At 39.4% G+C, this 16,132-nt stretch overlaps 1 protein-coding gene across 6 annotated transcripts in view; it reads right to left on the reverse strand.

The window, feature by feature from the left end:
• Positions 1-1,469: 1,469 nt before the first annotated feature.
• The window catches only part of ADAM22 (ADAM metallopeptidase domain 22), a 130,752-nt gene continuing 116,089 nt past the window's right edge, over positions 1,470-16,132 (reverse strand). For 4 of the 6 annotated variants that reach the window (XM_032678940.1, XM_032678849.1, XM_032678678.1 and 1 more), the window contains 2 exons: positions 6,600-6,723; positions 1,470-5,294 (listed from right to left, as the gene is read on the reverse strand). In XM_032678940.1, the coding sequence (XP_032534831.1) occupies positions 5,274-5,294; positions 6,600-6,723 (145 nt within the window). In that variant the 3' untranslated portion in view covers positions 1,470-5,273. Of the gene's footprint in view, positions 5,295-6,599; positions 6,724-14,510; positions 14,598-16,132 lie in introns of all 6 variants that reach the window. The other 2 variants (XM_032678765.1, XM_032678598.1) reach the window with 1 other exon arrangement.

A 16,132-nucleotide genomic window follows, 5' to 3' on the forward strand; every position in this document is an offset into this window, starting at 1 on the left:
GAATGATCTTCAGCCTTGGAGCAAGAGAAACAGGAAACAGCTCAACTTTTAGGTTCACAAACTTGGTGATTAAAGAGGCTTAGCCTTCAAAAATGCGAAGGTGAGAAAGACACAGGATGGCTGAGCGACCAAGTGATTTTACCAGCTGTCATTGTGGTTTAACCCCAACCAGTAACTAAGCCCCACACAGCTGCTCACTCACCCCCCACCTCCAGTGGGATGAGGGAAGAGAACTGGAAGGACAGAAGTGAGAAAACTCATGGGGTAACATAAGAACAGCTTAATAATTGAAATGAAATAATAGTAGTAGTAGTAAAAAAAATAATGAAAAGGAAATTAACTGAGAGAGAAATAAAACCCAAGAAAGACAAGTGATGCAAATTAAAAGAATTGCTCACCACCACCAAACCAATGCTCAGCCAGTCCCCTGAGCTGTGGTTCCCCACTGCCAACCTTCCCCCTAGTTTATAGCTGAGCATGGTGCCACCTGGTATAGAATATTCCTTGGATCAGGTGAGGTCACTACTGTAGCTGTGTCCCCTCCCAACTCCTTGTGCACCCCCAGCCCACTCACTGTTGGGGCAGTGTGAGGAGCAAAAAAGGCCTTGGCTATGTGCAAGCACTGCTCAGCAATAACTAACAAATTCCCCATGTTATCAACAATTTTCAGCACAAATCCAAACCAGAGCCCCATACCAGCTACTCTGAAGAAAATTAAGTCTACCCCAGGCAAAACAAGCACACCAGTGCAAATTGCACAAGAGGTGAGGTGCCATCACCTACACTATAGCAAAAGCATAAGATCACAGAATCATAGAATGATTTGGGTTGAAAGGGACCTTAAAGATCATGTAGTTCCAACCCCCTCTGCCAAGGGAAGGGACACCTTCCACTAGACCAGGTTGCTCAGAGCCCCATTCAACCTAGCATTGAACAATTCAAGGGATGGAGCATCCACAACTTCTCTGGGCAACTTGTTCCAGTGTCCAACCACCCTCACTGTGAAGCATTTCTTCCTAATAAGGTGACAAACTTAGCAGCTTTCTGATCTCAGCCAACTCACACAAGAGGAAATCAGTGGATAAATCATTCATGAAAATGCTTTTCAGTAGGAGTAGAAAGGGGACGGAAGAGAACAGGAGCTTGATGAGTTTTACACTGGAGTGCAATAACTTTCCTTACAACAGCTATGTATGGGATTCGCAAGTCCTAAGAGCTAACTGGTTATCCTTTAGGATTATGAAGTCTCATCCTTCTTTCACATTACATCCTATCCTATTCATTAACCAATTCATTCATGAAATTACTGCAAATTTGGTCAGAATTTCTAGTATATGCATGTCTATAGCACTGTATGTACCCATTCTTTGCTCTGATTTTGAAATCAGTTGTCACATAAGTGTTGACAAGACCAGTCAGTCCAAATCACCAACAGGGATTCGAGTAAGAGGATTTCAGTACACTAGCTATTGACACAATTTCTTTCTGATTTTAATTCAGGATATAGCTCAAAAGTCCACTTGTTCATCAGCACAATCAAAATTATTTCATGAGCGCATCAGTTCAGCAGATTCAACATCTCATAAACCAGGAACTCTTAAATCATTTGGAAGAAGCCATCTTCAAAGTAAAGTCACACTTCAAATCAGATAACTGGCAAGTAGTGGTTTAAGTTCACAACTTAAGCAAAGGTAGGCTGTACAAAATTAACAATCTCCTTGAATCTAATTACTTAAATATAACAAAATTATACATAAATTATCAGTCACAACCATTTCTGGTATATTGCCTGAGATTACTGAAGTTTTTGAATCAACAAATACAGATATTAGCAGGAAAATTTTTACTTATTAGACTGTGGCATCATTGTGCAGCGTTATTATTCTGATATGATCTGCATTTTCCAGTCTCCATCAGTTAGTCATATTAATTTCATTATAAATTATGCAAGATTCTTCTCCCACATTGAAATACCTAAAGCCAACTATAACTCATCCTGTAGGTCCTATGCTCATATGAACAATTATTTCTATTTGAGAAGAACTGATAACATCCCCACTTCAACAAGCATCTGCAGTGTAGCTGGCAATAACTAGTTCATTTATTAAAATTAAAATAAAACAATAAAAGCATGAGTCTCAATGAGTCAAAATCACTGAGCTATCTTAGTGACAAGTACTCTACTTTAGTCTGGATGAGGTATTATGCAGCAATTTTATATTGCTATTGCCAGTGTAACTAACTATAGTGGATAGAAATATTTGCAATCTTCGAGGTTATTAATCTGGCAGCTTTCCAACACACTACATTTTAGAAGTAGGACATGACAGACTGTAAGTAAACAACTTCCCTCTCCAACCTCCAGTGGCTTGGGAGGCTCACACAGCCCTGCCAGTTCAGGTTTTGTGCAATGACAAGGTTTCCCAAGTTACCAACCTGACAGAAAATTCTCTGCAGCAGAATTTTACAAAAACCCAAGTCCTGTGATATTCTCACTCTAGACCAAAGCGAAAGTCGATATTTATTTAACTTAAACTTAGTGCTCATAACTAGACTTCCAGTCACTACATATTTCCAGATTTGAAGGTGACTGTTAAAAGTACACTACACACATAACTGTACCATCATATGCTACAAACAAATTATACCAAAACAAAAGAGAAGCTGGAAGTACACGCTACATTGAAAATACAGTCAGGAGAGCCATTTGTTCGCAAAACAAGAAGCTATGAACATTGCACAAAGAGCCAGTATGTTATATCCAGTTCTGTCTGCCAAACCTTGCTGCTCCTTGGTAAGGCAAAATGGAAAGGGAAGAGTAAACAGTGGTAAACATAAGATAAGCACAGAAATCTAACAGAACTATTCAGAATAACACACCAGTTTGTATCCAAACAAATACCATAAAAGGCACATGATGAACAGTCCAGTTACTGAAGACAAGATATGAATATAAGAGGGAAAACTAGCTTCCGGGGAACAGAGTAACACAGTGGCTATAGGGTTAGCATAATGTCCTAATGTGGGTGAACTTCTTGAGAGTCCTGCTTAAAGTCCAGTGAAATCAATAAAAGACATACTGATTTCAAGTTACTATGGCTGAGACCCTAATTTCATGAGTTACATGCTACCAACTATCTTTAATCCAGTTATCTACACTCAAATCTTTGCAAAAATATTCTTCAGTGCTGATGGATATTTACCTTTCAAAAAAGTGCAGAACCTTTTCCTAAAGCAATTACAAGTGACTGGCTCCTTCCAGATGGTCTGTCTGCACCCAATGGCACTCACATTTGTCTTTTTCCAAAATACTTACCAGAACCCGTCAGCTGTGAAGGAAAATCATTTGAACACCAAAGCCAATATTTTGCCATAATCCAACATACAGCCTAATCATAAAATATAGTGCTTCTAAAAATCTTACATACTTTACACTTGCTGACATCTTTAAACATTTCTTCATTTAATCTTAATATATCTAACTTTATTGAGAGACGTAAAAGTTAAAAAAATATATTAAAAGGTTGCAAGTGTTGGGGTCACTTATTAAAGGAAATACATGAAAGAGGTAGAAGATTCAGAAACACCATAGATGTTCCCATTACAAGAATATCTAATTGATCGTACTGCTGTTGGGCAAGGTATTCAACTGCACCACAGAGTCAGGTGTTTTATTCTGCAATGGTGCTACCCAGAGCTAAGAATCGGTCAATTTTGGAAAGCCAGAGAATTATACATTGATTTAATATGGTCCAGTTCCTTTACTAACTGAAAATTCCCAAACAGAAGATATTTGTTTTACAACAACCTTTAGAAGTCTCAGGTGTTAGAAATATAACCATCCACTCACTCAGGAGATTAACATCTCCATAGTAAAGGGTTTGTTGCCCTCCACCCTGTTCTTTTTAGGCTAAACTCACTTGTACTCAATTTAATGCCCAAAAAATGTCAAGGGGTCTTCAGGGGCAGCAAGCACAGCATTCAAGCGCATGGTAACAAAAAAAATTAAAAGACAGCAATGAAACTGGCCACTTGCCCAGCACTGTTATTATCTAGTGCAGTGAAATCCTTATACTTCTCATAAGCTATGCCTTGCCATCTAAAACAGTGTCTGAAATGGTCTATCAAAAATACACAGCAACTCTCACCAGACAGACTTCACATCACCACATCCTGAACTGACTACTTAGAAGTATTCCCAAATGTCCAGTAAGTTTGGGCTGCACATGACTTAAAGACTATGTTGTCTGCTGAATCATTCTTGATTACACCTGTGAGAGGATACAGTGCTCATCTCACTGAACAATGGATTTTGGCTGGTTCCTCTTACGATGATTTAAGACAAAGTGCTGCTGTACTGGTTTCTGCAGTCTACTGTACAATTGAGATTGTCAAGACAGTATAAGATGGTTAAAAATAGTACAGATTTTGGTCAAACACCAGTTTCTGAGAGACACAGTTTTACAGTACTGTACTTTCAGTATTTCCAAAGATGTCTGCTCGTAATATTAGAAAATCTGAAGTGTGATGATGTTAGTCATGACTGTTTCTTTAGGCATTTGGCAAAATACACTTACGTATAACAGCTATTTTTGACATTATCAAATGTTTACATATATACAATCTGTATATTGAGACTATAAACATGTAAGGTAAAAAAAAAAGATATGATCCTTGTTTGTTTGACATTTGTGTCAAATAGTTGCCTTTCAAAGCTTGAAATCCTGTCACAAAAAAAATCCTATATTTCTTACTCCTGCATGCTAATCTCTACTACAGCATGTTGTTTATCCCTTACATGTGGAAAGTAAAGAACACAAGGTTCATGCATACAGCGTACAAGTTTACATCGTCTGGGCTCTCCGGGAGGCACATTCCCAGTTCCATTTTGGTCTGACTTGGGACTGCAACAAACCAGAGAAACACCTCTCTTATTCAGGACTGGCAAATGGACTGCAGTTGGGATTCTAGGTAAGTGTATCTGTCGTCATGCGGCATAGCCTTGTCACATCCGGGCTAATTGTCCTCTATTAATTGTTATGATTTTGGTTGTTCATGAAATCCGTAAAATATTAGTCAACAAAAAAGAAAAAAAAAAAAAGACTGCTTTTTTCCCTTCCAGATGAGAGGAAGTTCTCACTGCGATCACAGGCATCTCTGTTGATCTTTCAAATTGTCTGAAGAGCAGATGAATGTGCAATGACTCAGTGATGCTGAGTTTCTATAAAATCCAAAGTAAACAGTTCTGATGTGACCCCAGGAAAACAGTGCAGCTAGATGGATGTCTCCCATAGCTGGAGAGGGGGAAAAGGAACACAAACACACATTGAACACCGAGATAAAACAGGCTGTTACCCAAACAGTGCAAGGAGCTTGTTTGGGGAACTGCATTTAAATCACTTGGGTTACCAAGGCTACGCTCTTGGTCTCGTCCCAGCCTCTGGTGGGTATCTGTTCAGTCCACAAAGTCAGCAGACAGTCTCAAGCATTTTAGCATGACTTGCAGTTGGCATAGTAAATGTCCATGGCTGGGAGTGCAAAGTGTTTGAAGGAAAAATGTCAGTGTAGTACAAGCAGACTTGTACTAGACAGCTTTTACCTTACAGTTACACTAACTAATATTAGTATAGACATAATTTCCCATTCTTTTCTGCCTAACTCTGCTCAGAACAGCTTGACTTTCTGCTGTGGGTTTGAGCTGCTGCCAAAGCAGCTCCAGGGCTGAGACACATCAGTAAAGCCTGGCCTCCAAGCTGTGCTGAGAGACCCTGTGCTGCACCTCACACACTTTCTGCCCTGAGCAGCACCGGGAGTAGCAGCTTGCAGATTCCCTCAGCAGCACTCCACTCCTTTTCTTCTTGACAAAGGAGGACAGAGAACAGTGATGAGCATCAGCAACATGAAGCAAAGCTATTACAAGTAAAATTTCTAAAGCAAATTTCAGGGCTTTTTTCTTATTCAAATACCTGCTACGTCTGAATTAACATAAAGGAAGCAAGAGCTAGCACCGCCTTTTGGAGTAGCTGGAAATCTCTCTATATGGAGAGATCCACCCACCACACATTCCAGCGGTCCCTGCTCACCCTGGGGGGATCAGGGTGGGGCTCAGGTCATGCAGCAGCGAAGTCCCTCCAGGTCTGCAACGGCTTGGTGCAAGCCCTCCACATGCTACATAACAGGAACTTTGTTACTTTTCTATAAAGCTGGAAACAAGCTATCCCCCACCTGAATGAGAGTTGCTGGGAGAAGGGGAAGGGAAGGAGAGCCAGACACACCACTTGCTCCAGGGCTGCCTGTCCTCTGCACCCCAAAGGCTGCCCCAGGCACTCTCTCAGCTTGAAATAAGAAAAGTAGTGAAATCTGAGCTTCAGGGCAGGTTTAAGAGCAACCTGAACAGCTCTCTGTAAACATAGCCACTGAGGCTGCCTTAACGACTGCCAGAGGCTCAGCCTTCAGCAGCTTCAGAAGTTCAGGGTGCAAATCAAATGCCACTCTTGCTCTCACTGCTAGTCACAGGTGTTGATCTGCTCACTTTCCTTTCAAAAAACTACCAGTAAATCAAGTCACTGATGAAATGGAGAGAGAAGAGGGATACATACCCTGGCACTTTGCCTGTTGGCTTTTTTCTCTTCATCAGGAAGTGGTGGCATCGGGTAAGGATATTTTCTGCTGGAAGCAATAGATCCAGTGGATGAAGATGGAGACTTTGCAGGAGACAGTGTCCTGAGATGTTGAAACAGACAAAATAAATGTGATGCTTTTGCACTCCAGCACTGCAACAGCAACTGCCATTACTCTGAAGCTTGGTTCAGAACCAAGTATTTAGCTTATTATTGTCTCAATCAGGGGGATAAAATTGCTTCATCAGAAGTCTAATAATTTCATTATATGAATAAAGGTATTTATAGATTTCAGGAACACTGGAAGAAAAAATAAAATTTGCTACTTCTTATTAGAATTGTATTGCATAACAAAAAGGATTTCTTAAACTGTTTTATACAGTACTATAATTATTAATTATAAAATTAATAAAACAAATCTGCAGTTGAATAACTACAGAACTAAAACATATTATAAGGCCTAAATAGAAAGAGTAATTGTATAAATAAAAGCTGAACAACATCTTCTGCCAGTGACTAAATGGTAATTATCAGCGTCTTTATGGATGTATTTATATTGATACAAACATAGCAAATAAATCTATTATTTTTATAACACATTAAATTACACGAATGCATGCACTTAGAGGCCAAACTGTTAGTTGTGAAGTAACAAAGGCATATACAAAGTGCTAATAACAAATTATTATACATGCAAGCATCATACAGTGCATATTGTTCCAGCCAAAGAAAGAGTCTGATGAGAATATACAAAAATGGACTGATTAGTCAATGGCAATCAGCATTTCTGTACAAGGTGAGTAGAGTAAGCAGGAGCAAGTAAATGTTTGTATCACATGAAAGGCATTCTTTTCATGTCAATAAGGCAGCAGCACATTATTGACTGAAATTTTATACCCAAGAAAAACTCTTACGCTTCTGTTTTGAGATTCTGCACTTTTCCCACTTAAGAGGATCCTATCTAAATGAGAGGCTCTAAATCTGGGCAGAATTAAAGGGAAAAAAAATCCTCAAAGTAGAAAAATTGAGCTACCCTGGCCTCCTTGTTCTCTTATGCAGACCAAGGGAAGCCTCATACTAGTGCAGGCACATCACCCAGACCCTCCCTGGACACCACTACCTACTATCTTCTGAGTTTAATGCATCCCCGAAGATGGAGGATTTCCCTCAGTCCCTACAGACAGGTCTTCCAAGTCCCTCAAATGTAGAAGGGGGTTGCAGCATGCTGTGCATCTACAGACCCCAGTGATGAGCACTACTGCCAACATCACTGATTCCAAGGAATCACAGGAGTGACCGCTGGCAGACAGCCCCACATGCCTGGCTCTGGGATGTAGAGGATCAGGTCCTTTCATCTAGAGAGGACTACAGACAAGGCAGGGACTCTTGTGTCTGGAATTGTTTTGTATCTCTAAGTGAAATTTATTTACTTTTAAATAATTGTATTTTTTAATCTGGAGTAGTGTATCATTTGGTTGTGTCTGCAGCTCCCTACAACATCGCACTCTCTTGCCTCCCATACAAACAATGACTGATGGTAGCCACGAGCAACAAGGTGTCAATGGAAATTAAACGGTGAGAACTCTCCAGTCTGGCTTATGATCCTCTAATGACTCATGTGGTAGCCTCTAAGTTCAACAGCACTTAAAAGATTTGGGTTGGTACAATTATCCACACATGGAAGTGTACATCTTCAGTACATGCACTTTGATCACCCATTAAGATGAAGTGGACATACATTAATGTTTTCAGGAAAAAAAACTTGAAACAGTTACTGCAGTATAAAACAAGGTTTTCATATGTCCAGCATCACAGATCTGGGCACCAAACTGCATGTAAGAAAACAGGTTAATTTAAAAAAAAAAAATCCAGGGAAACATTCTCAACAGTGACCTGCTGTTCACTACCCATACAAGTCCTCTCATGTCTGTCCACATTTGGACTAATAACAATCGCTGATAAACTATTGGTGGATCTAGAATTTAAAAAATAAGAAGAGGAAGGGGGGTGGGAATAAGGAGAGCAGATTTTAAGTATTATTAGTAATCCAATTATTCACAAATTTTGCCCCACGGTTGCAGTAGAATTTAAAATTTTCATATTAAAATTTATAACAATGCACTTGGAGATTAGAAACAAGGAACCGGTGTTGTGAGATGTGACTTGGAAAGCCCTATCAGAAAGCTGTTTATAATGGTACCAACAGCTAGGAGGTGGCATGAAGAATGAAGGAATCTCCATCTCTTGGACCACAACCAGGCACAACATCACCTCCTGCACATCACAGGTTGTGTTTTAAAAACAGTAAGAGAAGGCTACAGTGAGAGGAAAAGCCATGGCCAATCTACCTGCCCATCAGTCTGAGCAGGTGATCCTGGAAGGAGTAATAATCCCCCAAAGATGGGACATCTTGAACATTTTCCTTGCACAAACAGGTCATCTGACCAGGATCTCTAACTGAGCCTTTAGCCAGGCAGCTTTGCACCATAACCCAAACACAATGCTGTCTTTTCAAAAGATTTTGAAGGCCAGACCTCCAGTGTGGCTTCCTACACATCCTTCTTCTCAAACCCCCCTGGCACTGCCTGCTCAACTGTGGTTTGCCATGTCTAACAGATGTGCACTTTGCTGTTCACCTGCACCTGCAAAGCTACAGCAGAATACATCCAGAATGCAGTTGCACACTTAGAGAAATGACCTTGCCCTCCTTTCACAGGGCCTCACCACTTATTTTTGCTACAGAGTTATGTGCTACAGAGTTACATTGTCATCTTTAGTGCCCACTACTTTGAACATAAAGGACTCAGAGTATGCTCACAGATCTTACAATGCGTCTTCTCTGATAAATGTAGTTGTTTGAGGCGGTTTTGGTCACCTTTCAGGTTAAGCCCTGCAATTGTGTATGTGCTGTGTATCCCAGATTTACATATACTTTAAATGAGAAAGAGCCAGTCATGACCTTTCTCATTTACAGGATGGAGAGACAGCATTCAGGGACACTTGCAGGTAATGCTGGGGTTAAAGGTAGGCAAAACTTGGCAGTTTTGGTCAAGGGTGGGATCCATTTAGCTTTCCCTAGGGTTTTAGTTCTCCTGCAGTCAAATCCATTAGCTTTCATGCCAAATGTTGCCTCCAGCTAAAACTTATACAAGAAACCAGTACACACCACAACAGAGATTCAGAGGTTTAACTGCCACCCCCAAATGAAGCCATGCACCTCAACGTGCTACAAAAAAAAATCTAATTTCTGAAGAGAAAGCAAGATGCAGTAGCCACTTTGTGTCTCTCTTTCTGTTCTGGAAGGTGAAACTAAGAGTGTGAGACTACTCTGTGATTCACAACAAAACACTGTAGCAGCAGGAAGACACCCTGCAGCCATAGGCTGCCTGTTCTGCCTCTCTTCACCTAAACAGGGAATGTTAGCCCACAAGAAACAGTGCAAAATGTGTCACCTGGTCACACAACCAAACATTTTGCAATTTTGAGTGTTGTTATAGCTGAACTCAAGGCAGGTGGCTATGACTGATATGAAATATTCATAAACTGTGATTGATTCTCTTTCCCAGACTGAAATACTTCAGTGAAATTCAATTAATATTCAACCTGGTGAAAGCATTTCAAGCCCATATATAGATACTGTCAGCCTAACCTGACCTTTGCTGCCATGGGTAGATCTCTGTAGGGCCTCATCAGCCTGAATTATTCTACATTAGGAAGTTAGGATCTTCTAGAAACATTGGTGTGGCTAAACATTTTAAATCAAGTTCCTTTTAAAAGCCACAGATGTGCACAGAGGTCCTCAGAAAGAGCAGCAGCAGAGGGGAGAGGAGGCTCAGGAGTGGCCGAAGAAGAGACAATGGCTATGGCTTGAGCCACCACTTTGGGAACTGTACATCAGTGCCCCAGAAGTCACATGCTTTAATGAATTCTTCTCCCTAACTCTTGAAATTAAATCTAGATCCTACTGACATCAATAAGCATATTTTTCGTTGTCTGCCTACACAGCCATTTTGCTTTGCTTGTAATAGGGAAAAGTTTTGTGGGTTTTTTTCTTTAAGCACAGTCTAGAACTGCCTCAATAAGAGAAGGGTAGATAGGGGTTGGTCACAGCTCTGCCTCAGCTGGATGCTCATAGAGGAAGGCAATGGAGCTGAGGAGGAGCTGAGAAAAAATCGAGGACACAAAAGCACATTAAAATAGGAGAGAAACGGCAGCCTGCTGTCTCCTGCCTTCCATGCCCCTTCTCAGTGCCCTTCTGACATGGGATGGCCATTTTCCTTCTAGTTATGTGCTCTGGGTCTCCATCTAAAAAAAAAAATAATTTCCTTGTAAACTATTTTTATATTTAAACAACCCTAATAAAATATAAGTTACTGTAAATATTTGCACTAAATCAAATGTAAGCAGCTCAGTGCTTCAGAAGGTGCCTTCTAGGTTTTTTTGTTTAAAATTATCTACAGAAATGCCACATCTGGAGATTCTGGCAGTTTGTTTTCTGATACCAACATGGTTCCCAAGTCTTTCAAGATTCAATGAGAATTCTGAGTAATTACATTTCACAAGGCCAGCCTGTGCAGTAATTGCAGTGACTGTAATTGTCAGTAACAAGAATAAGCAGTCATAGCACATTCATAAAATAACATCCCTTGCAGCAAAGCCAAAATCAGGGAAAGGCTTCCTGCCTGGGTTTATTGCTGGGGTTATGAGCGTGTAGCCTGGCACGAGCATTTTTCAGATCGCAGTGTGGCCTGGTGCAAGGGCGGGGGATGCACCACCACACATGCAAAATTAAAACCCAGACTAGTCTTTGAGCAGGAAAATGAGATTTTTCTTCATAGATCTTATTTTCTTACAGATAGGAATCCCACACCTGGGAATTTTCTGGCATCAGAGACACCATCAGCTACTATTATTACTATCATTAATAAAAAGTAATTATATAGAAACAGCCATCAGACTTGCAGACTAGAAAAAAACCCTAGAACATCAGGTGTTAAAAAGACAAATTCTGATTTATAAAGGGTTTTTTAAGTAGATGCAGAAAATCTTTGTAATGACTAATATCTCTATTTTCTAAAAATCTGCAACATTCCTAGGAATTGTAAGAAGTCGTTTTGTCTTTTTTCCTCATTCTACTTCGACTCTTCCTAAAGCAGCACTAGTCACAGCATATGATTCCTAAAACTACAGGAAAACAAGCAAACCAGCAATGTTACTTTGACAACTCCTTTGAAAGAACAGAGAAATCAAAGACAATTAAAAAAAATATTCCTCAGCCAATCACCTGGTGTAAATTTCCTAATATAGGGCTGTGACTCCTAAAATATGGAGCTGGACAGTCTGACTTTAGCCTGATTTTCTGGTTTATCAAGCCAGATTTGCTTTGTTTTGTTTGCAAATGACTATACAGGCTCAGGCTCAACACCCAGCCACGGGATGTTCTGACACACCGTTCTTAAGCAAAATTGCACCTGAGTTTTAAGGAGAAAAAGTTCAGTTCAACCTTGTGTAAACACATGGCAACTCATCTCAGGAGAGTTGATCCTTTGCCTTCCATAGTGTGCCCACAGAATACTCCCCTATGATTTCCTCACTTAATTAGGACAGAGAGGTTTCTAAATTTATTCTAGTTGCTTTCTCATTTCTAAAGCTAACTGCTGCAGGCAGTGATTAGTAAGCTTCTATGGTGTAAAATTTTTAATTTATGTTTCATCTCTGCTGATATACAGCTTTTAAAACTCATACAGGTCAGCCTAATCCTCATCTACATTCCAAAGATGCTTGGTTTGTATCAGATACAATTAGAAAAATGACTCATTCAATGCAACAGCTGAAGACCCTCAGGGGCAGGGTACCTTCTCATCAATTTAATCTAGTTACTAAATTGTGATATACTGATATTGAAAGATGAAAACAAAAGTATAAGTGTGCACACAAGATTTTAAGCCTGTTTAACTAAACCCTTTAAAGTAACCTATTTTCAACTAGTGCTACATTCATATTCCATCAGTGTCTTTGCTTATTGTGACCACAGGGTGTCCGATACAAACACCCTGAAAGACAAATACGGGATTAGGTTATGGTGGGCAACTCTTGACTTTGCCTGAACAATAGAGGTCAAAAGGGTATTTTTATGAAAAGGTTTGCTAATAAAAACACATCTAATTTCTCCTGTGAGTTTGCCTGATTTCACATTCTAGTGATCTTTGGTCATTACCAGTATTAGTTTGCTAATCTAAAGGGCCCACCACAAAGATTTTGCTCCATATGCAGCTATGAGGACTTCATGATCAGGTAAGTGTTCAGTTGTTCCATTAAACTGAACAGCTTGAGGCCCTGCAGTCCTTTTTTTTTATGGTTTCACTGGGCTTAAATCTCCCCAGTTCTAGAACATGCTTGATGAACCATGGACACCAGAACCTGACCCTGTATCTCAGTGCTAAAATGACCAGACTCACAATACTTCCTGCCTGAATGTCCAAGCACCAACACAGAGATGTGACTGATACCAATGGGCACAATCACAATCTCCTGCAAGCCTTGCATTCTTGTATCAGGGATCTTTACTCCCTGTTCAGGACCAAGTTCAGGACTGAGAGGCTTGAGTTTACTCATTTTCCCTATTCACTGGAAAGCTTTTCTGTGGTTTACTCTGTGATTTACTAGGTGCTGAAAGCAAACACAAATGGTTTTAAAAAGTAACCATTTTATTGTCTTTTAAGAGTTTGGGACATTTTTAGTTCTAAAAATGACTAAACTCCTACCCTGATATTTGATGCCCGCCACTGGATCTACTGGAAAAAGAGTTTCATTAGTATCTTGTGATACAACTCCATCACATTTTTTTCCCAAATGCAACTGGACATATTTAGTGTATGTTTCTGCCCTTTTGCATTATTATTAGGTCTACTTGTGTAGCAAAATTATTAAGATTCTATTTACTTGTTCTTACCATCCTTCAGTGTTTTGGCTAAAGATTTTGCTTGTTACTTTCTTTTCTTTGTGTTTCTATAATTCTTTCAGCTTCATTTTTGATATGTCAGCTTAGAGCTTCCTGGATTTCATTCATGTTTTATGTTATTTGTCTTAAATTGCCTTCCATTCTCTCCTATGTTAGCTGATCTTTTCAGCTGATGCAGACATCTGTCGTTCTGTCTAGGCTGTGGGATAGTGTCTTTTGGGAACCTACTGCAATGTTCTCAGTCTCCAGATTCATGTCCAACAGGGAGGCCAGCCTCATGCACGCTTCTTCTCTTTAACTTGCAATGTATAAAATAATACACACTTTTCCCTTTCAAAAACAAGTGATATTTTTGACTGAACCCTACCGCACTTGTAACAGATTCATTAGCAGTTTGATAATTAGAGCACAGAGTATATTCTCATACATTTAGCTTTCCAATTACAATATATAAATTATTTCATTGTAGGCTGAGGGTAAAATACTACTGCTTTTTATTCTTTTTTTCATTTAAATTTTGGTATGCACTATATAAGACAGTGGGTAGAGTCAATGTGTTATGAAACCACTTGCTTCAGTAAATTAACATTCTATTTAAGTTAATACTACTTTATTAGTGATAAATACGTCTCATGCCCATAAAACACTACTTGGCATAAAATGATGCAAAAGCTACTACAAGCTATAGATGATGGTGGGAACGCATGCACTACACACACCCTTTTCAATGGCTTCATTAAAACATTCAGAAAAAGAACTGTAAATTGCACGTGAAGCCAAAAACAGACATCAAAATGCAGCAAAAGAAGAGGGGCCCTTTGCACCTAGAGTAACTTGTATTGATTTATACAAGGTAGGAGTCCCAAGATATTTGTATATGCTGGAACAGCTCTTAAAAATGAGAATTATAGAATTAATTTACAAAATACCTAAAGTATGGTCCTTCAGTGTTTTTATTCACATCTTCTACCCACTTAGCTACATTATATTCTCTTTTGAACCATGGGTTTAAATACCTGCAGAAAGCAATGGAAGGAACAGAGAAAGCAGAAGAACAAGAATAGAAAATCTGAGAACACACAGCACAAGCTTAGCAAGGATGTCTTCATCCCCAAAATGCAAGTGAATATGGCAAATAAATCAGAATGAATGTTGGGTGAGGACTAGGCAACGTGTACAACTGCATGAGAAAATCTGACCTACAACAAGACTCATATGTTTGATTAATCTGGAAACTCTTTGGGATATACCATTTATTTAAGGGTAAAATTCACTCCTATGCAGAAGGCCAGCATTAAGCTCATGGTTTAACTTTCCTCATGATCTCAGAATAAGGATGAAGGGGCATTTTGGCTCCAATCATGCAGTTTGCTTGTTAAAGACACACTTTTGCACTCATCTAAAATAAATTGCAAGATAATTGCTAAATGAGCACAAAATCTTCAGTTTGACCCTTTCTACAGGAATGAATTTCAGCCTCAGTTTGTTAAAAGGCTTGAATTGTTTGCCACTACAGTGACAATTTTTACACTTATATGCAAATAACCCTCTGATTTTTCAATGTTCATTTAATTTGGTAGGATCACAAGAAGCTTTAATGGAGGTGGGCTGCAGAGTTATCTCACATTTTACAGAAGCAATCTTGATACCAAAACCACACTTTATAGGAAAAAAAGTCTGAGCTGCATAATCATATTAGGTACACAAAAATTATGAAATAAAGATGTTTAATTATCTGACAGCAAATTACTAGGGAAGAAGAAAATTTTTTTATAATAAATTTTCTCCAGTAACAAGATTAGCAAATTCCTCATGTTAAGAAAAAAGGGCGATGCAGAAACAGAAGTCTGCCTGGTCCAATTTATTCTTGTTATATACGAATGGCAACAGTTAAGTGATTATTTGTGATCACCACCTTTATATAACAGAGACTAGCACAGTGAAATAGGAAACAAATTATAACCAAAGAAAAAGGGAAAGAAAATTCCTCTTTAAGTTATTGTTGATATTTCTGGTCCAGTTCTTGCCACCCTTATTTGTTAGATTTACTCCAGTGACCTCACACATGGGAACAGGCCTCACAAGATATTGCTCAGATGAATAAAATCAGGCCGAATCATGTCTTTCAACCCCCACCATATTTCAAACCATGTTGACAACAAAAAGCAGCAGCACTTTTTCAACTTCTTTTGCTCCTTTTTTGCTCTGGAACATCTCCTCCCCGCCCTGCGCAAGCACAGCCACAGCTCTCAGAAAGTACTCGCCCTCAGCCACAAGTGCTTCTAAGTAGCTTCCTCAGCTCGCTTATTTATCAGGAATCGGGAGTGCTTTATGCTTTCCAGCTCGGGATCTTAAGAGAAAGGAAATGTCAAAAGTGGTAGCGCAGCAAAACAGATGAGCCACAATCAAAGCAACAGGCCGATGCCAGCATTGCCAAGAACTAATGAACTTCTGCTTTGACTTTAATTGCACATTTTCTTGTACTTGCTGCAATACTTTTGACTTCAAGTTTTTCATTTGAAAGGGTCTTTTGGTAACCATGAAACACTCC

This window comes from Chiroxiphia lanceolata, chromosome 1 (genome assembly GCF_009829145.1).
Source record: "Chiroxiphia lanceolata isolate bChiLan1 chromosome 1, bChiLan1.pri, whole genome shotgun sequence".
In the NCBI taxonomy this organism is placed as follows: Eukaryota; Metazoa; Chordata; class Aves; order Passeriformes; family Pipridae; genus Chiroxiphia; species Chiroxiphia lanceolata.